Source organism: Nyctibius grandis, chromosome 6 (assembly GCF_013368605.1).
Source record: "Nyctibius grandis isolate bNycGra1 chromosome 6, bNycGra1.pri, whole genome shotgun sequence".
NCBI classification, from domain to species: domain Eukaryota; kingdom Metazoa; phylum Chordata; class Aves; order Nyctibiiformes; family Nyctibiidae; genus Nyctibius; species Nyctibius grandis.
Window position 1 is genome coordinate 62,599,808 of NC_090663.1, and position 27,190 is coordinate 62,626,997.

At 39.6% G+C, this 27,190-nt stretch overlaps 1 protein-coding gene and 1 long non-coding RNA gene across 8 annotated transcripts in view; both read left to right on the plus strand.

The window, feature by feature from the left end:
* Positions 1 to 9,422: 9,422 nt before the first annotated feature.
* On the plus strand, positions 9,423 to 11,145 carry LOC137665274 (uncharacterized). The gene is made up of 2 exons (XR_011048473.1): positions 9,423 to 9,509; positions 10,917 to 11,145. It is a non-coding gene; the product is annotated as an uncharacterized lncRNA (long non-coding RNA).
* Positions 11,146 to 18,041: 6,896 nt separating this feature from the next.
* EGF (epidermal growth factor) overlaps positions 18,042 to 27,190 on the plus strand; it is a 95,726-nt gene continuing 86,577 nt past the window's right edge. For all 7 annotated transcript variants that reach the window (XR_011048398.1, XR_011048399.1, XR_011048397.1 and 4 more), the window contains exon 1: positions 18,042 to 18,661. Coding sequence is in view for 3 of the 7 variants with exons in the window: in XM_068403440.1 (XP_068259541.1) it covers positions 18,535 to 18,661 (127 nt within the window). In the remaining 4 variants the exon portion in view is untranslated. The remainder of the gene's footprint in view (positions 18,662 to 27,190) is intronic.

The window sequence follows — 27,190 nt, forward strand, 5'->3', positions numbered from 1 at the left end:
AAAAAATCAGGTATTAATAGTAACAATGAATGCAGAATTGCCTATCAATTATGATAATGAATTGTCTATTCTGAGGCTGCTTTTTTATTGCCTGGAGTAAATAACAGCTTTTATTATTTTAGTTTCATATATTACAGTTAGGAGTATGTATGAATTGAGAACCACAGTTTTTCCTAAAAATTAAAACTTCATTGTTTTCTTGGACCTTTCTATGCTAGAAGAACTGTTTGTTTTGCTAGGAAATTGGGAATCCCTCTTTCCAGAGGGAGAAATATTACTCAAAGCTACAAACCAAAGCTTAGTTAACTTTAAAATAGTGGCATTTCGTGGCGTCACTAGTGTAGGATTATATTATGCCTGCTGGAATGCTAAAGAGCTTATCTTCTAAGGCATAGCTTGGTGAGAGGAAAACACTTTGTCAAAAACCCTCCAACATAAAATCATGGCAGAAAACGAGCACATTGAAAAATCTCCATAGCATCTGCATGATGGTGCTCGATGGTCAGGAATAATAGAATGAGTATTTGAGACCATAGTAGCTCTAGTAAGGAAGCAGGTGAGATGTTCAAAAGTGCATAATTATCTTACCTGAATATGCTTTTAGAATTAATCTTGGTGTTACTTTCTGTGTTACTAGTACATGTGGTTAAAAAGCGATCTTTCTTCTTTTTCCATGGGTAATTTTGATTGCAGTGAAGATGTGTTTAGTGTTGAGTGAAATATTTTTACTTTGGCAGTTTTTTTTAAATTTGGGATTTTTTAGGGAAAGCAGATTCTTTTTGTATCAAAACCAACGTTCATCTGACAAGCAGTTTATGATAAACTAAATTTTTAAGAGGACCTGAAGTGTTACAATATTTGCCTTCTATTTTCCATATAGGTAGTGTAGCCAGTAGTTGTTGCTGAAGGTGTTTCCAATTAAAATCACCATGTTTGTCATTAATTAGAGCAATTATTTTAACAGTTATTTTTTTTAATTCTTGGAGAGTATTTTATTTCAGGTTTCAAAGCTTTGCGGGAAACTTGAATCTAATTCTGGAGTTCAAAAGTGCTGTCACCTGACTTGTAGATCATACATTAACGTATCAAACTGAGGTGGTGCAAAGCTTGTTTGAGAGCTCGCTTGCAAATGTGAAACCTTTTGGTTTGACTAATCCCTGTGGAACTAGCATGTCCTAAAGTTAGAAATTAATCTCTATGACCACGTGTGCTATCAGTATGTCAAAGATGGAATGTATTGTAAAGGGTATGTTCTTTCAAGAAAACATGTGATACATTATTTTTTCCACAGTTCTTGAGAGAACAGAGTTATATAACCCAGACATGCTTCTGTACCTCATGTCAAAACAGCAAATTTGCTGGGGAATTTTGATAGGAATTTGACAGAAAGGCCAAATCACACAATAAAGACATGTGCCCTGCATCACCCAGGATTGGTTTAATTAGAGCTGAAGAAATACTTCTGGTAACAGAAGCAAATTTTTGTACTGTAAATTGTTAATATTAATGATAGAATTGTTACGAGATAGATTTTGTCACTTGTAATCAATTTGTATGATATCTTCTGAAATGCAATACTGAATCAATCAATCATCACTATGAACAGTGATTACAATAATCTGTGCTTGCCTGGTAGGAGAATTTGGAGAGGACTTAACCAGTGTTTATGCATCGCCTTTCATATATTTTGCACTTTGTTAGCTCAATTCATCCTGCATTTCACCAAAAAGTTTAGACTTCTTTTTATACACTACCTACAATGGGTATGTCAGAATTGGATGGTTAATGAAATAACTGAGTAACATGAGCTGAATTCCAAATAGACCTCATTTTTACTTAAAGCTTTAGTGGGCCTCAGCACTTGTCATAGTTAACCATAATCCTGGCTTCAGTGTGCACTTCCTATGCCAAACTTCAGGCATCCATGCGTCTATTTTAGTCCTTGCCATTGCTCACAGTGGACTTTGTATTCCTTGCACTATCATCAGATTCTCTTACTTTTCTCAGGCAGAGGATTGAGATGAAAACTCTTTCATGTGTTCCATGAAAATGTCTGTAATAATAGCAAAACCAGTCAGACTCTATATCTAAGAGGCTAAGCAAAGGACAATTTAAACTCATTACCTTTTCAAGGAAGTAATTAAAACAGAAGTTGTTTTGATGTGAAAATAAAAGATTGTTTTTATACGTGACCATGTGTTTGCCTGACTCCTTCATCTTTGTTTATAGCTTTAGACAATACGTGATGAGTGTAGCTGTGGGCACAAGAGGAAATCTGAGAAGAAATGAGAGAAAATACAAAAAGAAGGCTGAGAAACAATGGAAGGGTCATATCCTAGAGAATGCTGGGACTGTGTGCCACAAAGTCTTTTGCTTGCAATTCTGCTATGTATGTGGCAAGAGTGCTGGGGTGTCTGCAGATAGGTAGCTATAAAAGGATGGATGAAGATACTGCCAGCTTATTGCAATGAGTGGAGCTCTATATGTGCCCAGTTTCGACAAGGTGGGGGCAGGTATTAAATTGGAGGGTGGAACAAAGGCACTAGGGGAATTTGAAGAATGTACTTGAAGCTGACCTTAAAGCCTGCCTGTGTCCCAATGAAAGTTGTGAGAGCTTCTTGAAGAACATTGCCTGTAAACTGAAAAGGGGAAGGGTGTGTGGTTTATGCGTTTATTGCAAGAAAGAGGGGTATGCATCAGTAGCAGTTCTGGCTAGGGTGTGAATCCTAGACATAATATACCACAATAGTCCATCATGATCTATGATTTTCTTTTAAAAACAACCAATTTGATAGATCTGTGGCTGGAAGGTAAACCAACTTTAATTTCCTTCATGAGCACAGATGAGATTTCAAAATGAACCTTTTTTTAAATTATCTAACTGGGTGCAGACTGGAAACATGCTGACCTGGATTCCTTCTCTCACAGAATTCATTGCAATGTTCTTGATGTTACAGTCAGTGCAGAAGCTCTAGGCTAGCCCTGTCACTTTCTTCTGTTGAAAATTAGAAGTTTTCAATAGAATAGATGCTTTCTGTTTTCTTTTTAAATCACTGAAAAAATTTCGTCTGAATTTCAGAAGATCAAAATTCACATCAGACTGGAGGCACGATTAATGTGTCATTTTTATAAACTATTTTTTTATAGATCTGAAAGCCTCCCTTGCTAAACCGTGGCAAAATCAAGCCAAAATATCAGTCTGAAACAGCCGATAGCAAGGACAGAATTCTTTTTACAAAGCTGTGAACATTATTCATCAGTGTTCAGGATGGGAATCTCTTTCAACCAATAAGGCAGAAAGCAACTATGAACAAAAGGGTATTATCTCCCAAGACCTAAGTAAAAAAGATGCACTTTTTTTGAGTTTCTGTTTTTTATGAAATAACATCCTAACCTTGTATTTAGAAAAGAATGTGAAATTGCTCCAATTATTGCAGCAAGTTCAGTAGCACCTGCCAGGTATGTATTTTAAATATATTTGGTCTAACTTGAGGTCTGGTATTTTTGGAAGACACTTGATTGGCTTAAGAGTGTTATGAAAGGAGTTGACTGTACGAACCACTATAACTTTAACCTCTCATAATAGGGGAATACCAGTTTACCCACAATGTGTGAATTACTACATTTTGGAGAAGGTACTCTGACAAGAAAATACTTTATATTAAAATGCAATGCATAATCAAATAGTTGGCACATCTTTTTAAGGAGGAGTCAAAGGAATTTGGTAGTGGTGTGGGGTTTTTGGTTTTTTTTCTGTTTGTTATGGAACTAAGGTGACTGAGAGAGGACTCGGTGAAATACTTCATGTCCAGAGAAGGCTAAAATGGAATGTGTTCTCTTCTTCTCTCTTAATATAGGAGAAAGGAGCTTTATGTATGTGTCTACTGAGGGTAGGAATAGACTAATTCCAGTGTTGCCTCAGACAGAGTTCAAGTAGTTTCTTCTGAGTGCTCTGGTGTGGGCTGCTGGTACTCGAGACATGCTACTGGACTAGATAGAATGTAAGAACAATCCAAAATGACAATTAGTAGTAGATTCAGGGCAACTATAATTTAAATTCAATGGGTTGCTCGTTCAGTCAACTAAACAAGAGCTTTGTTGATGTATTTTTAGTCTTTTCATTCATTTAGACATACAGTTGTAGGAAACCTTTAGAGTCCTCAAATGGCCATTTCTCTAATCCTTCAAAAAGTAAATTCATAAACAAATCTCCAGATTGTGTTCTTGCTTAACTCTTTCTCACTTATTCTTTCCAGTTTAATATTGTTTTGGAAAACAGGAACAAAACAATATGTATAGTCTGCTTCGTAATATTTATCAGTCTCTAAAACAGTTACACCTTTGTTGAAGAAAAAGGAAATGAAATCCAATACCCATAAGTACCTTTTTTTGTAAGAACCTGATTTAATTAATGATGCTGAAGTCTAATGCCATGGGCTGGTTGGATCGACTTCTGAGTCATGTGTCTTGAATTTTATGCTGCTAAGATTTGGCCAAATGTTTGAGCCTCCAAACATAACTCGTACCAATTATATTTTTTGTTTCATAGCCCAGTCCCTTGTGTTTAAGATCATGTGGAAGTTAAATCACAGAGGGAGAAAGAGGATGATATTAAGAGAATGGTAAGCAGCCAGTTATAGATCATGGCAAATTAAATTCAGAATAATATTACTTTCTCTTTTAATATTACTTTTCTCTTTGTCTTTTAAATTTTATGCTTACTTGACTTTGGATAGAACCTTCTTCTGTGTTAGACTAATCCTTCAGTGTACTGCTAGCTTCAGATTACACATGAATGACATTATCTGTGGGTATTTTTCCAGAGCATGCTCTCAGGTCTTGAGCAACCTGTTCTGGTTTCTCACTGATTGGTTTAAAAAAGAAAAGTACTTGGAATTTCTTGTTCTCTAGCATAAAAGTGACATGGTGGAGTGATTGCCTTCCTGCTGAAGCAGGAGTGCGAAAACAGGTATCATAACACTCCTGCTTGTTCTGGGACTCAAACTTCATAGCTGAGGATCACTTACACCTTGCAATTGTAGTGTTTTCTGTCAAGTGTGCATTGCATCAATATCCACAAAACACTCAATTCCTGGAGTTCTGTGCCAATCATTCTGAGTTCAGCCTAAAATCTGAGCATAATATTTTTTAGTAGAAGGTTGCCCCAAATTATTTCTCAAGATCAGGAAAGAATCTCTCTAGAATGGCAGAGGCACATTTTCATGCACAAAAGTGCTGCTTATTTGTTCTTTAGCTTGCTTGAGCATTCTGTACTCTTTGACAGAGGAGCAGACATTCCGTTTGGATAGGGTAATCAGCAGCAGAAACAATGCAAGCCACGTTTTTCACAAGCCAGAAAAATAACGGTCTTTGTTCTGGTCAGGCACAATGATTGAATAGACATTATGTCCAATATCCGTATGAGCTATTTCTTTGAAACTGTAATGGAGACTTCATGAGGAGAGGTAACTAATAAGTTCCTTGTTTATTGATAGAAAAAAGTGACATTTTCGTGTGTCTTTAACAATGACTTAGCTCTAGACACTGCCTGAATGTGAATTGGTACAGACAAAAGTTCAGCCTGTCACAGATGATTAAGTTTGCAGTTTCTTACTGCTGAAGATTCACACAGAAAGGAAGTCTGGATCAAATGATATGAGAGACAAAAAATGGTGATTCTTAAATCTCATTGACCTTCATGAAGAAATTAGAAGAATGATCATGAAAATTCTTTTAAGGGTTGATCAGCCAAAAATGATGCCCAAAAAAAAAGAATAATGGTTAAACAATTGCTCTGTTTTTTTAATAAAAGACTGGAAAGGCCCAGAATCATCAAATAGACATTTGGAAAGATGCTCAGTACAAGCAGAACACATAAACGATAGTTTGGTGGCTGGGACATGAAACAAGAATTTTTAGTATAACTATTTATGTGCAAGTCTCTCTTGGAAGAGAGCATTAAATTGGCAACCTGATCAAACACAGATTCTAAACAAGCAAAAAGGCTGTTGTGAAGGGGAATGCATGAGTAGTAAAGAAGAAATTCCTACAGGAAACACAGAAGTAAGATTAAGTAAAGAATAAAAACACCCTGCTGAAGGGCACTCAGTTCCCTGAGTGGAAAGACCTTATTCACCAATCCGTCGGCATATAAAATCACAGACAAGAACTGCAAGGAGGAAGAATAGTGAGAATTCACCAGTTCCAATAAGTGGATCCAGGAAAGATCTTCAGTAGAATTAAGAGAAATGTGCTCTGGGGACAAAAGACTGTATTCTTGTACATGATTTGTTCATTATATTTAATATTAATTCAGGAGTTGAGGTAACTGCTTTGTAACAAGACTTGTGGAAGGGGAAACCCTAGACTTAGGCTGAAGGAAAGAAAAAGATTGGCTTTCTGAGTCTAATGAGGCTACATAGGCAAGGAGTCATGTGATTGACACCTTTGCCATCAAAGGAGTCTAACTGAACTGTAAAAATGAGATAGGCCACATGTTAAGTGGGAAAAACTAGGACAGTATTTGATGGCAACTGCCAGCTAGAAAGATAGCTGGAGTGAACTTGGACAGCACCGCCTGAATGATTTCCAGTCTTACTGAAAAGAATACTGAAACAGAAAAGAGAAATAAACTATGAAGATGATGTACTTTTATAGGATCTGTTATAGTCAAAACATATCCTTGCATATCTTTCTGATCCTTCGCAGTTATAGGAAGTTCTGGGCAGAATGAATTGACAAAACTTTAACTATAGGAAGCCCATTACAGTACAAATAACTTGTGATTCATCAAAAGGGCAGGGGGACAGGCCTGGAGGAAGCTGCAGTCAAATGTCACCACCTAAAAATATATCTGAAATGATGAGGTTTCTTCCTCTGATGAATATTTGGAGTAAATTCCACAAAAGGCCGTGCTCTTTATGAACTGTGTGATGCCGACCTTGCGTGGGCTGGGGATAAAACATAGGAATGGGTTCTGAAAAGATGCTGTAAATAACTTATTGACCACACTCTGGGAACTGGCATTTGGTGATATTTCTAAGCCTGCAGCCATTTCAGCAAATGCCAGTAGCTCAAGACTTAGTGGAGTGGTACTCCAGTTACAGTGAGATGAATCCTGTCACACGTTGTTTCAGGCAGCTTTCAGACACCAAGAATAAATACACACAAATAGCGAGAGTGTCTGGAAAGAGGTTGGGCCATGGGAGAGATTCAGAAGATGCTTCCACATCTTGATAATTTCAACAATGTGACAGGTAGATTGTAAGCCACTTGTGGTATTGATAAAATGGTAATAGTCACACAAAGTTCCCTTTACGGATGTATTTCAAACCTATCTCAAAAAAATATTGTACCAGGAAAGTCTCTAAGGATGACTGACTGTCTGTTGGGGAGTTTTTCAGCATGATAAAGGAGCCTGTGAAGATGCGACTGAATGGCCTCCTTTCATCACTGTGCAAACCTGGTGTGTGTAAGTAACCACTGATGACCACAGACAAAAACTCTTCATGTTTTTTTTTGAGTTGGCCTCAATAGCCATCAGGGAGCTGTGTTCTGCCTGGCACTTCTGTGCAAGAGAGGGGAGCTTTTTGTTTACATGCAGCAGTTTCATAGCAGTTCCACCATCCTCAAAGGTCAGCAGTTTATGAGAAACAGCCCTGCCAGCTGCCATAAAGTTGCCACTCACCTAGCTTAACATATCCACTGCCTAAGTAAGGAGGCTGCAGAAAGGTAAAGTGACTGCCACTTACAATGTAGCAATCCGTTTCCTTCTTTGGTGTTGGCTCACTACTTTTTCTAGTTTTGTGGAAATACTGCTTCTCAGTAAATCTGCAGTTCAGCTGGTCACAGAAAAGCAGTTGCTTGGAGTTCAGCACTCAAATCTCAAGAGTATTACTTCAAGCCCTAACCACTTTGCCTGAGCACTGGTTGCCAAGAGCTCTACTGCATCAAAAAGACTTGTTTTTTTTTTATTCTAAGCTACTGAATAGTGACTACATTACTTCTAGGAATAGTCCAGTTGGTTAGTCAGGAGAAATCCTGACAATTTTGGAGGTAAATTTTCATCGTTAATTGATCTATATTAAACACACAAAGCTAAGATATGGCAGTCTTTTCATCTCTGTATGTTTCTCTGAATTAAACAATACGCTTAATGTGATGGGTCCTGGTAAAACCAGTGTGATGTGAAATATGAATGTTGTCATTTATTCATCGTGGGTGCAGCTTTGGCAAGAGTTCTCAACAGCCATGCAGAAGTACAGGCAAACCACTCAGCCTTAAATACTTATTATGCTTGCCTCTTTTGGGTTGCTCTGCACTTCATAAATTGTTCTTCATCTTATGACAAAAGCATTAGTAGCAGCTGAATACTTGATCCACAGAACACTATGACTTGAAGAATTTTTAATAACTGATAATTTCTGAAAGTGTAATTGCTTTGTTGTGTAGTACTGAACAGGTGGCTGTTATTGGCAGTAGAGGAAAAGGAATGCTGATATCAATTGCTAGTTAACATTTGCTGCTCTTGTAGCCTTAAGATTGAGAAAATAAATGTCCATTTCCTGTGCTCACGCAATGGCAACTTGTGTTTGGGACAGTTGTAAAAGTGCATAGCATGAAAACCATATCCTGAAGCCTTAATCAGATTGTGCTCTTATTTTGCCTTTACTTTTACTAATCTTTTTTAAAATATTAGAAATATTTTTTCAATATTTCTCTTATTTCCAAGTATCAGGCCTAAGTTAAATTTTACAGGTTTAAAAAACTACGAGTACCCCTTGGAGAGCATATGGTAGAGATATTTTCTTACCCAAGGACCTAATCTCTTTTGATTTCTGTGGGAGAAAACTGTACTTATTTAGGGCTGTGTTGATGGTTAAGACAAGAATCTGTCCCTTCCGTAAGATAGACCTAGTCCAAAGTTTTTAATGCAGACAATGGGAGTTTGATATTGGCTTCAGTGAGCTCTGGATCAGTTTCTCCTTCATGCCTGGAAGCAAAGAGCCGTCACTCTGTGTGTTTAATCCTGGAATGTGAAGATGAGCCTGTGATCCAGCAACATTTGAGGAGAGTCCCCGCCCTTGGTCCGCATGTTTTGCAGCAATGAACAGCTATGAGCATTGAGAACATATGCAGGAATGAATGTCTTTGGCTTCCATGCCAACATACCTAAGGTAGGTCCTTCTGTAAGTCTCTCTAGAGATATATAGATGATATTAGAATTTTATGGTTTGGCCCAGATATTCTAGGTATTTAAGTTTCTTCTTATGACACGTTCTGCCTTGCCTGTCAGCCCAGTTCTAAATAAGGCAGTCAAACGCAAATGGAGAGGTTTCTTTAGCATTGGGAAACACATGCAAACTCTCAGAATAGACTTCCCGTGCCCCTCTCCTCTTACTAGAGTCTTGTTTCATTTTGGAGTACTGGGCACCTATGGCTAATTTTCAAAGCACTGCTCAAGAGGTACACCAAGCCCCCTCCCACAGGCATTGCTGAGAAGGATTTGGGTGGGTATTCCCTTTTATAATTTTGTCCTACTGCCCAGTTGACCTTAACTGCAATAGGATTGCAATATTACACAGAATGGGCCTGAAATTCTCTAGTTTTTAATAAAGATGTTATAATAGGTTGGGGTAGATCTTATAGATGGTGTTTTTGGATTAGCTACTATGTTCATTATTATTGTGGTTTTAGTTTAGTAACTTGCGAAGTGACTTGAGAGTGTGAAGCATTTTTTTATATAGTGTATAAGGCAGTGAGTCTCAGAAATGCTCTCTTATTACTTTAAGCTAGCTGGTGTATTCCTGCTGATGTCGTATGTTAGTTCTAGTAAAGTCATCAAGGCTTTTGTGTATTTTTTCTCATAGCACTAATAGGAATTTTATTATAATAAACTTAGTTTGCACTTCAAGAAATAAAAGTTTCTACAATATAGCATAATGATTTTTGGTAGAAATGAAGTATAAACATTAACATATCTCCTTAGAAGGGAATGTATCTTTACTGTGTTTTTCTGTATAGAATTACACTTATATTGCATTCTGAGAATAACAAATGATATTTAAAAATTTTCAGTGCTTTGCAACACCACTGGGCAAGAAGATTGTTTTTTCTTATTCCTGATGCAACTAATATACAAATCCAAATTAATTTTCTCTTTTTCCTTCTATTTTGTGGCCTAATTTGTTCTATGTGATCTTAGCAGTAATAAATTAACAATTACTTTGCAATTCTGAATACTACTTTACATACAAGGATCTCAGTGCACTTTATAACAGCTATTAAATTAAGTAACCCTCCTTCATGCAAAAGGGAAACATTGGTTCTTTTTATTATAAAAAGGTGAATAGTGAGGTGCACAGATCTTGCACAGTATGCCAAGATCATGCAGGAAGCCTGCAGCGAGGATGCAGATGGAATGAAGGAATCTTTTACCGTGCTGTGCATATGGTTATAGCAGCCACAGAATCTGTGCATCCATAGACATTTTAATTTACAAAGTCTGACTGTGCCTGATTTCACTGTTGCTTTTCCTGGTTTGTCAGTTGACAGCCTAATGTAAGGCAAAGGCTGTGCCAGCCAACATGTACTGGCAACTATAAAGGAGGTAGCTGTATCCTTTGGGAATCTGTTTGTTCACTCCTCAGCTAGGCAGACATTGCTCGTTGCCGTGCAGCTGAGTAGACATTTTGTAAGAATGTATGTGACTGTGAATGACCGCTTTGCTCGCTGTTTGTTTGTTGGTTATGCAATCACTTGTACGCTGCTCTGTTACAAAACGATTTTCCCTGGTCCTTAATGGTTAACCTAGTGCTTGGTACTTGCTTGATCAGTCCGTGAGACCAAGCCTTTGTTAGGTTGTTTCATTTTCTTCAAAAACACCGTGGGAATAACACTATTTCTGACTCCCACAGGTGATGTCCAGGGATTCCTGTAGTGCAGCAGTGTTTTACATGGCTCCAGAGGCAAAGGGAGTACTGCGAAGAACTGTTTCTCCGCTTTCTGAAATCACCACTGTCACTTGAGCCTGAACTGGACCCTCCATAGTCACAGTCCCACTAGCAATACAGGATCTGTCTGAAGCTTTGGAGTATGCAGAACCATCATTTAAAAGTTAAATATAAATGTGGGCTATTGCTTGTACTTAGTATGCCTGCCTTTTTCCCCACTGCTCTTCCCTTCTTGTCCCTGTCTAGATGGAGAATTGACAGCTGTGGCCTCAAGCAGGGTGTGTTTGGTAGCTGCAGGGTTTGAATGCCAAGTTCTGGGATATCATTCTCACAGTGGCATTTAGGTCTGTGATAGGCTCTGGCATTGCACTGCCTGCAGCTGTGAGGCTCTCTCTGAGGTGGTGTCGGGTCAAGCTGCCTCCTCCATGGCAGAGCCCCTTGCTGATCACTTGCCACTTTCTGTACCAACTACTTCCTGATATGGTATAAGAAATCAACATGCAGGACTCTTATGGCCACCGTGGGTAGGACTGACAACCATATATTGCTTTGCTTTAGATCTTTACTGCGCCTGTAAAATTATCTCACAGAGTAAATGCCATCGCATCAAAAACTTGTGCTGCCAGTGCAAGCTTACTTTCAGCGGGCTCTAGACAAATTCTTCAGGAGATTCTCAGTGCTCAAATATTTATTAATTAGGACATATTTGCTTCTGGAGATCTCTTGAATCTGTTCTATGAATTGTAGGGAAATTAACATTCCTAGCAGTTAGCAATTATTACGCCTGCTCTTGGTTGTCCACCAATTCACTGACAAAGCCCTCTGGCACCAGCTGCATGGCCACGTACAGGAAAACATTAAATTTTCGTGAAGAGAATGTGGCTTGCAGTGTGCTCAGGAAGTCATTGCCTCCTTCAGAACATCTTGAGTCTGGCAGCAACTGGGAGCATCCTTCACTCTGCTTGCAGGAGCTCAGTACCAGGCACTGACAACATCTCTGGTAATTCCAGTCTTTTGAGTTCATCTCAGGTGCTTTTGCTGTTGAAAGCTGACTGTAACAATGCCTGTTTCTAATTCTATTTATTGTCCATCTTGTTTGATTCTACCTTTGGGATATGATACACAGATGTAAGCTTATGCAGGTGTGTGTTTGTGTAGGTGTGCCAAATTGGTGTAATGGATGCACCAGGTGAAACGGGGTTAATCTGAAAAAGTGAATTAGATTGGTAAATGCAGTGATTCTGTTCTACATAGCCATCGAGGCAGCTGTAGAACAAAAACATAAAATGTTCCCTGGTGTCTATTTTCTAGAGAGCATCGTGGTCACAAGAAGAAAGAACCGCCTGAAAAGGTCTGTAATGCAGAGACAAAAGTTGACTGAAAACGTCATTTTAATTATTCATCTTCCCATCCCAGAACTCATGGGATAAAAAGAGTAAAAGTAGCAATACCTGTGATAGATGGGCTCCAACTGAGAACCTGTGGACTGATATTTAAAATCTTGATCTCTTACTGGTATCAGTGGAAATGGTGAGTGCTCAGCAACTCTGAAAATCATAAAATCATAGAATCATAGAACGGTTTGGGTTGGAAGGGACCTTAAAGATCATCTAGTTCCAACCTCCCCTGCCACAGGCAGGGACACCTTTCCACTAGACCAGGTTGCTCAAAGCCCCATCCAACCTGGCCTTGAACACCGCCAGGGATGGGGCATCTACAACATCTCTGGGCAACCTGTTCCAGTGTCTCACTACCCTCACAGTAAAGAATTTCTTCCTCATATCTAATCTAAATCTACCCTCTTTCAGTTTAAAACCATTCCCCCTCGTCCTGTCACTACATGCCCTTGTAAAAAGTCCCTCTCCCACTTTCCTGTAGGCCCCTTCAGGTACTGGAAGGCTGCTACAAGGTCTCCCCAGAGCCTTCTCTTCTCCAGGCTGAACAACCCCAATTCTCTCAGCCTGTCTTCATAGAAGAGGTGCTCCAGCCCTCTGATCATCTTCGTGGCCCTCCTCTGGACTCGTTCCAACAGCTCCATGTCCTTCTTATGTTGAAGGCCCCAGAGCTGGACGCAGTACTCCAGGTGGGGTCTCATGAGAGAGGAGTAGAGGGGCAGAATCACCTCCCTCAACATGCTGGCCAAGCTGCTTTTGATGCAGCCCAGGATATGGTTGGCGTTCTGGGCTGCAAGTGCACATTGATGGCTCATGTTGAGCTTCTCATCAACCATCACCCCCAAGTCCTTCTCCTCAGGGCTGCTCTCAATGCATTCTGCGCCCAGCCTGTATTTGTGCTTGGGATTGCCCTGACCCACATGCAGGACCTTGCACTTGGCCTTGTTGAACTTCATGTGGTTCACACAGGCCCAGCTCTCAAGCCTGTCAAGGTCCTTCTGGATGGCACCCCTTCCCTCCAGCATGTCGACCGCACCTCACAGCTTGGTGTCGTCAGCAAAGTTGCTGAGGGCATGCTCAATCCCACTGTCCATGTCACCGACAAAGATGTTAAACAGGACCGGTCCCAATACCGACCCCTGAGGAACACCACTCGTCACTGGTCTCCACTTGGACTTCAAGCCATTGACCGTAACTGACTGCAACCATCCAGCCATGAGTGACATCAGATTTTAGCCAGTGCCTTTGTTCTGAAAGCTCTGTTAGAGTGGCTGTTCTAGTATGTGCACTAGAAATCATTTTGCTATGGGTGAAACAGAGCTATCCCTGAGATGGAAACATGGTAAAAAGCCTTGGGGAGGATACATTTTTTGACTCTGATAGTGAAGTAATGCCATACCTGTTAGTAAGATCCCTTCTTAAATATTCTCATGTAGCAAGCTGCAGAGACCTTATTCATGGTAACAAATGACTTGTTTTATCTTCAGTTTTATCTCACTCCAGAGAGCCAAATGACTATTTCAACATGCTATTTTAATTGCTCTTTTATGTCTGCTAACATGGAGGCCTAATGTAGTCATCTAACACTGATAAATGTCCTAAGTCAGTAATGCGCTATGTGGCTTCCCCAGAATATTTCGCTCTTGTTCTGACTGTCTGGGTATGAGAGAGAGCATATTTAACTTTCTTCCTGGATCCTTCTGTGGATTCCAGTATGGTCTAGCTGATGAAAGAAGTATTCACTACACAGCAACTGGTGAAAGGTGCCTGTCAAAATGTTAAATGTAAAACTGCTTTAAAAAGATAGTATTGATTATAATTAACAGTATAGTTTTAACATGGATTTTTTTTGTAACCTTAGCAGAAAAGACAGGGGACTCAAACTACCAAAAAGATCCAATGGGTATTTATTTGTTGTAATTGCTGCTGTGAAAAAAATTGAGACAACTGGAAAGAGAGTACCTACGAAAGCACTTGGTTTTCATAAAGCTTTCATGACTTAAAGCTCCAATCTTTGATCAATTTTACTAATAAATTAAATTAGAACGTCCTGCCAGCCAAATAGCATCTCCAAATTGTTGAAGAGAACAATAAGTGACATGCTTGAGGACAAAACCAGAATGGCTGTCATACCTCGGGAGGAGATTTCAGGCATTCCTGGCTTTTAAAGATCACTGGAACATGCCGCTCTGTCATGCTGAGCCTCCCCCTGCTCTGTCTGACAGCAATTTAATATCGCATAATGTCCCTTTTGTCAGGATTATACACAGTGCAGGCTCAACCTGCTGAAATGACATTAGCAGTGCTGGCACTGTCGTGTCAGAGAAAGCATGGTGGTCAGTGCCAGCCATCCCCACATTGACCCTGAGATCAGGCTTTGGTAAGTAGGTGTAAGGCATGGCTTACAAAAATGTTGTGTGTTTTTCCTGAAGGCTAGCAGAAATCCCCAGTATCATCATAAAAGTTGCTTGTGTCAATCAGCTGCTGCCCTGGTGGCAATACCTTTTCTGACAGAATGACACGTGCATGAGCATGTTGACCCAGGGGCTGGCAGATTCCCTGGGGCCATCAGGGAGGATCTGGAAGCTGTTTTGTGGGATCTGAGTGTTCCTCACTGCTGTGCTATTTGTACTAGAGATAGCCACTACACATTTCCTGTGCTATTTCAGTGAACTCTTGCATTTAATCATTAACTTGTGTTGGTGGTAATTTGGATTGTGATGACTACAAAATATAATTTTAATGAGATCAGAAGTTGCCTAAGGCCAAAATCAAACTTTCAGGGGCTGACAGGAAAAGAAGTCGAAGTGCTGACAAGCTAGTGTAATGTGTAGTAAGCAAGAATAAAAACCAATATATGATTTAAATAATGTGCTAATTAATACAATATAGATACTGAAAACCCTGGGAAACTGAGGGAGGGCTCTGTTTCCTTCACGGTTTAGAAACAGCCAGAACATTCTGTCCTTGAACTAGATAACAGCAGCTCTTTGCCAAGGCAGGGGAGAAGACCCTCTCCATTTGAATTGCTAGTTAGTCTTTACCAACTTTGGCAAAGAAAGCCTTCCAAAACCAGCTGATATAGCAGGAAGTCCAAAAGAAAGGAATAAAATTTTTATTTGTTGTTTGTTCATCAGTCTCTTGAGTCAGCAGGTCAAATTAGTAACTAAGTCAGTCCTTTGCATTTGATGTACTGGGACAGATAATTTTAAGATCATTTGGACTGATTCTGTGGTAATCCCTACAGATGAGACTACTGTGCTATTTTATCATATGAGTGCTAGACTAAAGAAAATCACTGTACTTAATACCTGTATGTGACCATAATAGTTTGCTTTGTAGAAACACGTTTGAACAACTTCTTAATGCTAAATGACTTTAGGTGTGAAGGAATTATTGTGTGCGGTATGCTGAACCACTTGGTGAAAAATGGTGTGTTTGAAAAGTTTAGGTGTGGTACAGCCTGATGCATTTCATACTTTATTGAGAACTTTCTGGTTTGGTCTAAGGGGAGGCGATCGGTTCTATCCACTTTCAAGCAACTTATTTACATCCTTAGGCCTAGATCATATTGTACCATATCGTGGGTCTAAGGGTTAGTTCTGGGCTGAGCTGTATTTGGGTTTTGAGGGTAAAAAAAAAAGTAATCCCGCTATTAAAAGATTTTTCTTCCTGTTTTTAAACCATTCCTATACTTCTAGGATGGTAAAATTAATGACTTTATTAACCACTCTTTACCTGACTGCAGTGAGCGGATGTCTTCTTCCAGAAAAGATCATTGTGGTATTGGCGTGTCAGACAGTTCTGTCTTCACTTTTACTTTAGAGAAAAAAGCGAAATTCTGGGACATGCCTTTGACTATGTTTTGAGTAAAGGCAAAAAGAGGAAATAGAGGCGGGTGGGGAAGACTGAGGGAGATGTTCAGAAAAGACAATATGTGTAAATGAGAGACTAAAAGAATGTGGGTAAGACAGAAATTGCTTCTGGGTTTTAATAGGAAAGGGAGAGCTTATTCATTTTGTCTCCTTTAGTGAGTTCGAGTCTGCCCTGGAAGAGGTCAGGGCTGTGCTGGGACGGCCACCCTCACAGTCCAGCAAACACTCAGCTGGTGGTTGCTCACAAAGAAGTGACACATTCCTTTTGAGGTGTTTGGGTTGTGTGCTCCCAGCTTTAATACTGAAGAAAATTGTGTGAGGAGGAACCGACGGCTGCAGAAGTAGTAAAAAGGTTCACGTGGAACGTACCACAGTTCCTGGGCAGGATCCTGTAATCCTAGATGGGATGGCATTATACTGTGCTTTCACATTGGTTGCCCTTTTGTATTCCGGGGACTATTTGGAGAAGCAAATGCTGCTTGGCATGAATCTAGCCCTGCATAATTTACATTACTGTTATTGTATTTTATAGCATGCAGAACGAGACTCGGTTCTGAACAGAGTGTATGGAAATATGGCTGTCATTTGTCAGTCTGGATTTAATTAGTTGCATTAGCTGTAGCAGTGAAGATTGAGTGAGCAGAATGTGCCTACACATAGGCAGAAACATCAAGAAACAGTTGCTTTTAATGGAGAGTGGCCCAATTTATAATCAGGTTTCATGCTGCTTCTTTTCTGACAGTGCAAGTCTGGACTCTTACCGATTCAGGCAAATATGGGGGGGTGTGCGAAATTCCCGGAGACGCGACTTGTACAGCTGTAGGTTACTGTCTGATGCTGCTGCTGTATCCAGCTGTTGTATTAGTATTTATTCTAGCACAACACTGCAGAAATAAAAAGAAAAATAAAAAAAAAGGGGAAAGAAAAAAGTGACAGAACCATAATGCATCACAGTAGTTAGCTCAAGAAAGCCTGGTGCAGTCAACCATTTAAACAGCTGCTTAAATCCCAGCACATTCAAAATTCATGAAATCACTTATGCTTGTGCTCTAGAGCTTTGCTGGTCTGGGCCAAAGGACTGGGGAAAAGGAGACTTTTTTCAATACTGGAAGAATTATGAGCTTGATGCACCTGGAATTTCCCTAGTTTATATACCTCAGCAAAACAGGGGTAAAAGAGCACTGCATCACAACAGTAGCCTCTTACAGCACTGATGCGTGCATATAAATGACTGCAACATGTGTGAGATGCAGGCTCGGAACACATTGCCTCGGTCTCTGTCAGCAGGTATTTTCCTGGAAGCGCAGAAGGGCCAAATTCAGACCTGAGAGAGATGGTTGCAGCTTTTTTGAAATCAGAATTACAAACACATACCCTAGATCTGAACTTGACCTTAAGCCAGTTTGTATTTCCAGTTGAAATATATCAGAGAAACCAGAGGGATTTTTTTTCCCCTTTTTGCGTGAAATGTTTTGATGACAAAGTTTGTTTCTGGTGGTAAACCACATGACAATATTAAAATGAATGCAAATAATCATGATTGAACAGGCATGGTATAAACCTGCCTACAGTCTCTGAGAAACAAAACCTAGCTGGCATGCCGCAGGTACTTCTCAGGCTGGAGGGGCTGCTTTTCTAAATAGACTGTATTTATTATGGGTGGCTGGGTATCTGCATTCTGGCTCAGTTCCCTGTAGTAAGGACTGACCACATTACTATTTGCAAACACAGGGTTCACTCAAGTGGTGCTAAAAAGAGAAGAGGTGGGGCAAGCAGAGCTTTAAAAAGAAAAGAGGAGTCCGTCCAATTTTGTGTGTAAAAAGCAACTGCGTTTTGGAGAAGGACAGTACCTGGAGATCTTGCTCCCCGCACTCCACTGAGGGCTGTGGTGGAGTTTTCCAAATTAGCTGCTTTTAAGATTTAAACAGCAGCTTTGCTTGTTGTGAGGAAATTCGCAGTGATCCTTGCGAGCATTGCTTTTAAGCTGTGTTAAATTTGTGGCAAGAGTGTCAGGCATTTCATACTTGGCTTCCAAAAAAAAAAAAAAACCAACGAAAGAAAGAGAGGAAAAAACCGACGTGTGTGGGGAAGAAATCTCCCAGGAATCTCTTCAAGGTTGCAGTCAGACACAGTAAGGGGTAAAGTGACAAGAAAAGCAAGGCAGAGATAAAACTTGGTATTGTGATAAGATGTCTGAGTGTAAAGTGGGAGATTGCAGAAACCTTTTGGGATTACACATGCTCATCTTGTCCTGGATATGACTGAATACAAGCTAGTTTTTCTCTAGTGACAGTTCAAAAAACCCTCAAGATTATGTTTCTCTTCCTTGTTGCTTTTTTGCCAGTGGTTTTTAAAATTGGTTTTGTCAGCCTCTCAGCTCTGCAGCACTGGAACTGTCCTAATGGATACAGATTAAAGACTGAAAACTCTGCTTGTATAGGTAAGTTGCTGACCACTCACAGATTAAGAAAACTGCATTTGTATTCTCTTAACTGAGCTTTATAATTTTGGAAGAGTTTTTTTACAGGTTGCTTGTGTGTTGTACTGGCAGAATTGATAAATCAGCTTCTCGATATCTTTTGCTTCTCATAACAAACCAAACTCATTTTAGTTAGTTTGTTTTTCAGAAATCAGTCACTTGTCTGTCAGTTTAACTATCAGAAAGCAGGATAAACTTTTAGATGATCAGTAAGAGATCTGAACTGTTCCCTAGTTACCAAAATTCCTTGCCATAGCTTTAGTGCCTCCGTATTTTCAATACATGTGCACGCACATATTCGTGCTTGTATGTATGTAAAATTTGTGTGTAGGTATATTTTTGTATTTCTATATGCATAGAGAAAGAGTATTTTAATCATTGTGTGTTAGTGTATACTTAGATGTGGGCTAGATAACTTTTAAAACTACGCTTTCAGTGTTTATTGGTGCATGTAGATATGTGTGCTTCTATTTAATAATACATCTCATACAATACATGAATCGCAGGTGTGTTTGATACGGTAGTACTAAAGTCTAGGTGAAATGTATGGTCATCTCCAGTGATTTGGAACATGTAAAATGCAGATTCCTGTTCTTTACAAAGTGTAAGACAAAGAATAACAGAACCCTCCTCCCTACCCTGATACCTTGAAGTCCAACTTTTTTTAGAAAGGCAGAGCCAATGAAGTCATGGGCTTTGCAGTAAAGAGATGAGAAAACGCTCTGTAAAGATTCAAGCAAACAGACCTAATACTTGGAGTTAATGCTTTTGCCTTAGACTGCTTGGGCTTCAGAGGCTCTGACTCAGTTCTTGACATGATTCCAGTGATTTAATAACAGGTGCCTTCTCTGTGCATTCTGCCAAGAAATACCATCTTGTAAGCAGAAAATACAAGTATGCATGTTAAATGCTCTTGTACTGAGAGAGAAGCAGCTAGGCGTTTTTTGTATACAAATGATAAACCTGACTGAATGTTTATCTGTGAGCCAAACACACCTAGGGTGCTTCCACACTGATGCTTGAATTCAAATGAGAAGCATACTTCTGAAATGAATCAACGTACTGCCACCTCTTACTATGCTTGTCTTCACATTGCGGAGCACTCTCAAAGCGTGCAAAACGGGTGCCCTTTGGGCCAACCTAAACTACAAGGTGTTCCCGTAGGAGAGCATCTATCCTCTCCACTGTTGATGGCCATTTCAGTCCATGGGACCAGACTAGACCTGGTTCTCTGTAATCTCAACCTGAAATATATGCAGTGTGTATGTCATATCCTAAGCAGCTGTTGCACTTTACACAGCCTCTCCTATAGGTCCACACTATTTGCTAATATGTACATAGCTTCCACAAGCTAATGAGGATGTACATTAGTTATGACTTCCACATTACTGGGTTGCCCAATTAAGAGCTCAAGTATAACAGGAGAATCCTACTGACGTGAAGGGAATTGCGTGGCTATTGTTTAATGAGTCAAAATGCACTCTAAATATTGACATTCAAAAGGCTGCAAAGATGTTTTTTTATTTCAGTTAATGTATTTTGCATATTGATGTACATTGCTCTTCCATTAATGGAGACATAACCTGCCCCACAAGTCTGTTCTGTTGAAAATTAGATACATTCAGCTGCTGTATGAATGGGGGAACTCTAGGTAAAGCACAAAACCAGAATGGCCAGCAACTCAGCAAACTCTGCAAGAAATAGTAATAGAAGACTTTTGCATAAGAGCTAACATTACTATGACATACTCTGAGCAATTCCATGTAACACAGGATAAATGAAAAATGAGATGTGCTCGGGTATCTTTTTAATTAGAGACTACTGGATTATAGCGGATTAAGCAAAGGTGAAATTTTGACATGAAAGACTGAAGGATGCTTTGGTGTAATGGATTTCCCCTGTTCTTTCCTCTGTGTCCTGGATACACAAGTCGTATTCTGACCACAAGACCGGATGTATGATATTTGAGTTCATTAATTATGTGAGATAGAGAGTGCAGTGGAAGCAAGTGGTAGAAAGCTGGAGGCAGGCTTTGAAGGTAATAGTGGGGATAAAAGTGGTGAGTGGGAGACATGACTCATACCACTAAACTGTGAACAATGACAGCAAGCTGAACTGTGGCTTGGCGACCGTTCTTGGTGAGCTGTAATAAATACACCGATTGTAAAATGTTCTTTATCGTCTGTGACTGTGGTGGCATCCTGCCAGCCATAAGGACTACCCTGAATTGAGAAGGTGTTTGCTCTCTGTTAGTGAACTGTTACATGCGACACTTACTGCAAAGTGTGTAGGCTTTTCTAATTTGTTTTCCGTACTGCCACTACAGATGAAGGTCTAGGTCGTGCTCTTCTAGCATTGCTAAATACCTCACTTCTTAATTAGTTCCTTTTATTTCTAGGGATATTCAAAGATCAAAGACCTTCTCATCCTGTGGAAGGATAATGAAATCTAACCCTAAATGTCTCACATAATTTTATACAGTTATTTTAAGAGAGTTTATTTGAATCCTGACTTGGTATGCCAAGAGAGGAGAGGCCTTTCAGAGGTGCCATATGTCCCACAACAGCAAGGTTTATAAGAGAGAAAGTATGGTAGAAGAGATCAGGAGGTCAGAACAAGACTAGATTTGGGCTACCCTAGGTAAATATATTATGTTCTTGATACTGCAAGACTGGAGCTGTACTTTGGCTTCAGAGCTGAATTTGAATACACACTTTGTAAGTTTTAAAAGTGAAGGAAGATAGTTGTTTTAAAAAAAAACACAGTAGTGCAAAAAAGTTTTTGAAGAAGGCAAAACACAACCCATATGATTGAAGTTTTACCTAATTGTAGGTTCTTAAATTCTGCACATCTCTGCTAACTTCTGACATTAACTGGTCAGACCTTGTTACTTCTTCAGGGCTAACATGCTGCACATTCCTACGGAGCTACAGCCTGCAATTGAAGGTGACAACTGCAGCTATCTAGGTCAACTCTTTTGGTCAGATGCTTCTTTCTGTGTCTCAAGCTTTCCTCCTTTTGTTCTTACTGTTCACCACTCTCCTGCCATGGAGCACTGGTGATATGGAATATTAAGTTATTCCTCTTTCTAGTACATCTTTAAATTCACCTTAATTAGGTAAATCCTGGCTTCACTTTGCTCCATACAGCCTTCTGAAGGCACACTGTTGAAACTTCTTATGTTGTATTCTGAGAAACATGAAATGCCAAAACCTTACTAATTCATGGCTATCCTTTCTTTGCAAGCATCCCATAAGGAGCAGTAAGAGCCAATGAAATGGGGAACTGTGTTGTCTACCTCTGTCATGACATAGGGATAAACCTGTTGAGACCCCACTGTATCCCTCTGTATTTCAGAAGAGCTGCAGTCGAGGCATGCTTGTTTCCTTGTTTTCAGTAGCTGTCTTCCAGCTAGCTCACTTTATATTATACTGTCTCAGGGAAAGATACTTGAAAATATTGTTGCCAAATAGTAGTCAGGAATTCTTGAACATGGGTCTGAACCCACAGACCAATTCACAAGAAGATTCCCATTGAATTCTCTGGAAATTGGATCCAGCTGAATTTGGACAAATACTATCTTTAGCTGTAAAAACTTAGATCAAAATAGGAAGGAGGCAAATATGTTACAAGAAATGACAGAAATGGTGTCACACATCACATGAAGCTTAATCCTAAAGAAGGCTAAAGACAGACTCCAGGATCAATGACGAATACTGCAAGACTCATCATTGTTTTGCTCAGTGGAAAATAGCAGATATTAATTTTGTGTTCTGTTTTGAACAAAACTGACTACTTTCTAGTATCTAATTTGAAACCTGATTTTAAAGGGAGCTGGATGACAGTATTTGTTGCTGCCTTTCAAAGAGGGCCAGATGATAGCCTCATGAACTTCATCTTTGAAAGGCAAGCCAATAACAGTATGTTGAAAGTTGCATGATCTGAGAAGTAGAGGTCCATTTTGTAGTTACTATTTTACACATAGAATTTATTTCAAAGACACAACTAAAATACATTTTTTCCATTCTAGTGCCCAAAGCCTTGAGATCTGAGTCCAGAAAGGTAGAAAACTAAATATATTGTAGTCCCTTGAGATCTTTTTTGCCATTTCTCTTCAAGATGTCTACAAGTGGTTTCTGAATTTTATTTCAATTCTAAATTAGATTCTACTTTATATTTGATTAAATCATATGCTTGCTCTTGCTGTCATATCTGTGACATGATCACCTCCGTGGCTCTGGACTGGAAGAATCCAGGAGTTGATAACCACCTTATTGTATTCACGTTGTATTTCTTACCATAGTATTTGAGTACTTCACAGCCTCTACCCTCTCAAAAATTTTGAGTGATCAGGTTGTACTTTAAACCTCATTTAAAATTAGAGAGTGAAGATACTGAGCTGTGCCTCATCTATTTTATTGTGACCTGCTGATAGATGGAGCATCTTTTTCCATTTCTGGCTATCTTCTGTTCTTTGAGCTGTACACTTTTAACAAAATAGATAAAAGGGATGGGCTGCTCTCTTTGTAACCCAGATGTAATTTCATGTTCAACCTTGTTGAAAAGGTTATGGTGGCGGCCAGATCTAGCGGACTGAATTAATCCCCAGTTCAACTCCACAGGAACCAAATTTGATTGAGGTTATTTGAATGTGCATATCTGCACATGTATATTTTATGTATATAATGTATGTATTTGGGGCTATAATGAAACGCAAGTTCTGGCTCACTGTGGTTTCTCTGTATGCCTGCCAGGCATACTAATGCTTCACCTTCTGCAATCAGAGCGATTCTCAGGACTCTCAATAAAGTAGCATATTTGTATGCAAAGTCATTGAGAGCTGCCAACATGATGATGACATGATTCATCGTTTTTGCTGATTCTCAAGGCATTTTTTGCATAAAGAAGCCTTTGAGAACTGAGCAGAACCTCATTCTTCCTTTCAGGGCTGGCTGTCAGGGCACTGCAGACAGCTTTTGTGTTCACTAAGCCGATTTCTTTCACAGGCTAAAGTTCCCACTGGGGGATGTTGTTGCCAGGACACGTAAAACAGCTACAGCAGGATGCAGCTCCGTTCTTTGCTTTGGCACTAAGAGTGCAGGTGAAGGCAGTGCTAGTTACATCTGATGGATGGTTTTATGATCGAGTTCTCCTAAACCTTAAGAAACAGCCTTTTTGTTATTTTTTTTTTGTGTGTGTACTTTAAGCAAAGAAGAGAGCGTGTGAAGCATAGGACCCTCTTCCATTGTTAGTGCCGTAAAAGCTGAATGTTCACAGCACTGCGGCGTGTTTTACAATAGCGCTGTGTCTGTTGGCGCTTCCTGGCGCTGGAAGGGGCATTCTCCAGTGGCCGAGCTGCCTGTCGCCGCTGTGCCCCTTGTCTTTTATTGGGAGGTTATTCTTCCACTATAGCCTTTCTTCAGTTGGGGCGACTGCTCGCTTTTCAGTATGTGTGGGATTTGCTTTATTATGTGAACTTTGGTGGTGATGAAAATGGGCGGATTGGTAACCCTGAAGTCCTCTTCTCAAGTACAATTACTGGGGAGGCAGTGTAAAATCTTGTAGCCTGATGAATCAGCGTGCTCTTTCTTGGAGAGTCAGTTTTGTACACTCATATACAGCTAGAAAATCCACCCTGTAAATAACAAATCATGATCCAGTTACCTTGGTATATAGCTCAATAACTTGTGCTTGGTTAAAGCATGTCTTCCCAGTCTGATCTTGACTTGAGAATGGCCACTGATGTTTTTCACAAAGCTTCACAGTTTTTCTTGGTAGCTAGTTCCCTTAGTGAATCACACTTCCTATTAAAATGTGAATTTAATGTCTAAATTTGATTTCCCTGGCTTCAGTTCTCAGCCATCAGTCCTTGTTAAATCTTTCCTGCAAAAGATTATGGTGTCCTTCTCCCAGGCTTCTTTCTGAAAATCTAAGCAGACTGAGCTCTTTAAGTGTCTCACAGAAAGGCACTTTTCCCTACCCTCAAATCACGCTTTTTATCCTTGTTGTATACACTTTCTAATTTTTCAGAATCCTTTAACAACCTATATCTGAGAAATATGAACAGCGTGCCAATATAGTCTGACCACTGCCATATACAGAGGTAAAATTTTTTCCCCACTGTCATTCATTTCTCCTATGTTTGTATGTGTTGTGATTTGAATTTTCTTGCCATGTTAACATGCTAAGAGGTCAGCTTTCTGTCCAGTATGAACACAAATCCTTTTCAGAGTCAGCAGTCTTCCAGATACAATCTGTAGATCAGGCCTGTCTTTCTTATTCTTATTCTTATTCTTATTCTTATTCTTATTCTTATTCTTATTCTTATTCTTATTTAGTGTGCTCTTTATTGTGACTGAATAATAGTTCTTTCATCAGTGTTTCACATTGCTTAGTCAAATGACCTCTGTCTTTAGCAATCTTACATCTGCACAGTTGCCCTTATCAACCATACTTGTGATTTCCTCAGAGAAATAACATCAGGTTTATTTAACAAGCCACTATTGTCATAGAAGTATATTGACTAACATGAACTACAGTACAGCCTTTATCAATGGAGTCTTGCACCTGCTTTTGTACTGGTGACTAGATCAGATTAACTGTCCAGCTTAGTCAGACAGTTACTCCATTTGAAAACCAGTGCATCAGGGAGAGATACAAGCTGTGTTCATGCCTGCAGGCTCCTTCACATCACTGACAGCAGCTGTGACAATGGGCTGAGGTCACCAAAGCCCTCCTGTATGGGTGTCAAAGAGCCCTTTAATTTTAATGACACCCAGGGAATGTTAGCCAGGAGTAGCTAGTTTTAAACTGGCAACTTGCAACTCATGGTTTCTGTAGCCCATTAACAAATTTCTAAGCCAGTCAAACCTTTCTAGAGGGGATTTGAAGGAGTTAGTCCTTTAATGCTGTGGAGAATGGCATGTACATCCCTAGTACGTGTGGGAAAATATGCTCCTGAAAGCTGATTATTTGAAGAAGATTGTGGGTTAGAATTAAAGTGCTTTATGGAATTAAGTGAATTCTGCTTTACCTTCATAGTCTGTTCAACAGAAATCAGTTGCATGTGCTCTGATTGCGTTTCACACATTGTCAAATCAGTTCATCTGCTATGTGGAACTCCGAAAACAATATGGAAACATTCCCTGGTCTGCACAGACATGTTAGGTGGCTGTAAAGCATTGACATTCTTTTTGAACAACTTTGATACCTGACACAGGAGAAACCCCCAAACACTTCTGCTACAAGTAGTTTTTTAAAGCAGTTAACGGAGACAGCTTCCCATACCCATGGGATACCAGAGATCTGGTTGCTCAGCTCTCCCTAGGTTACTGAGAGAGAAAGTCTCTTTCAAAGTTCTGGTGTGAGTTCACTAAATTGCAGTTCCTTCTAGTTATCATGAGGTGCCATTTCTGACCTTCTTAGGGGAATCCCCACCTAACTCTCACAGACCTCCTGAAGCACTGTGATAATTTGCACTTTATTCAAATGGTCATCTAAGATAAGTTATCCAAGGAGAATCTCTTCTTCTGTTGCCCTAAGTTCTTGATCAGGAATACAGGAAAAAAAAATGTTGTGGGCTATACTTGGACTAACTCAATACATAGATGTAGTTTTGGTTATGAATGGATGTCCTGTAGTGACTTAATCAGATGTGTCTCTTTAAAATAATTTGCCTTGATTTCTTTGTTCCTGCATATGCAAAGTCAGATGACAAAACCCAGAACAAAAGCCACTGATATCAAATACATCCTGGGCAGGGAAAAATCTGCTCCTTAGAGCAATCCTCACAGTGGCTATACAACAAATACACCAGGATATGGTACTACCACTGTCAAGATCCTCGGGAAGTTACTATCAGATGCATTTGTTTTCAGTAACAACTGAAGTTTATCTAAATTTTCTGGGATAATCATCCATGGTACTGCCAAAGGGCTTAATTTCTTTCCCCCTTAGTGTAAAATATGCTCCTCAGTGGCAACCTTTTTTTGAAAAATAAAGTCCTTAATTTAGGACTTAATTAATACTTACTGCCTCAAGCCCTGATAAAACACCATAAATACATCAAATATCTTTTAATTCCTGAAAGCTCTAGTCTAATCTACCAGTTAAAAACCAAGTTTCTAATTAGTTTGCTTGTTGCCTTTGTTTGGGCTTGTCGCTGTCAGAATATAATGAGGTTTTTAGTGGTTTGTGTGTATTTTTGAGAGTTGACTCAAACCAAAATGAGCTCAATGTGGAACTCACTGCTGTGGCAGTCTGTTTGCTGCTTTGCTGTTTTGCAAAGTTTTGTTGGCAAAATGATTACCATGGAAGTAGCTGCAGGCAGCATTTGCATAGCAAATGATAATGCAAATCACAGAAATGGAGTACGAGACAATTCTGTTCCCTGTGTTTGGGCAATCAGAGACAAGAGTGCCCAGACACTAGGGAGAATGGTAATTTCCCTGGACAGTCTTCTAAAAAAAAAAAGATCCCTGTGCATGTGAC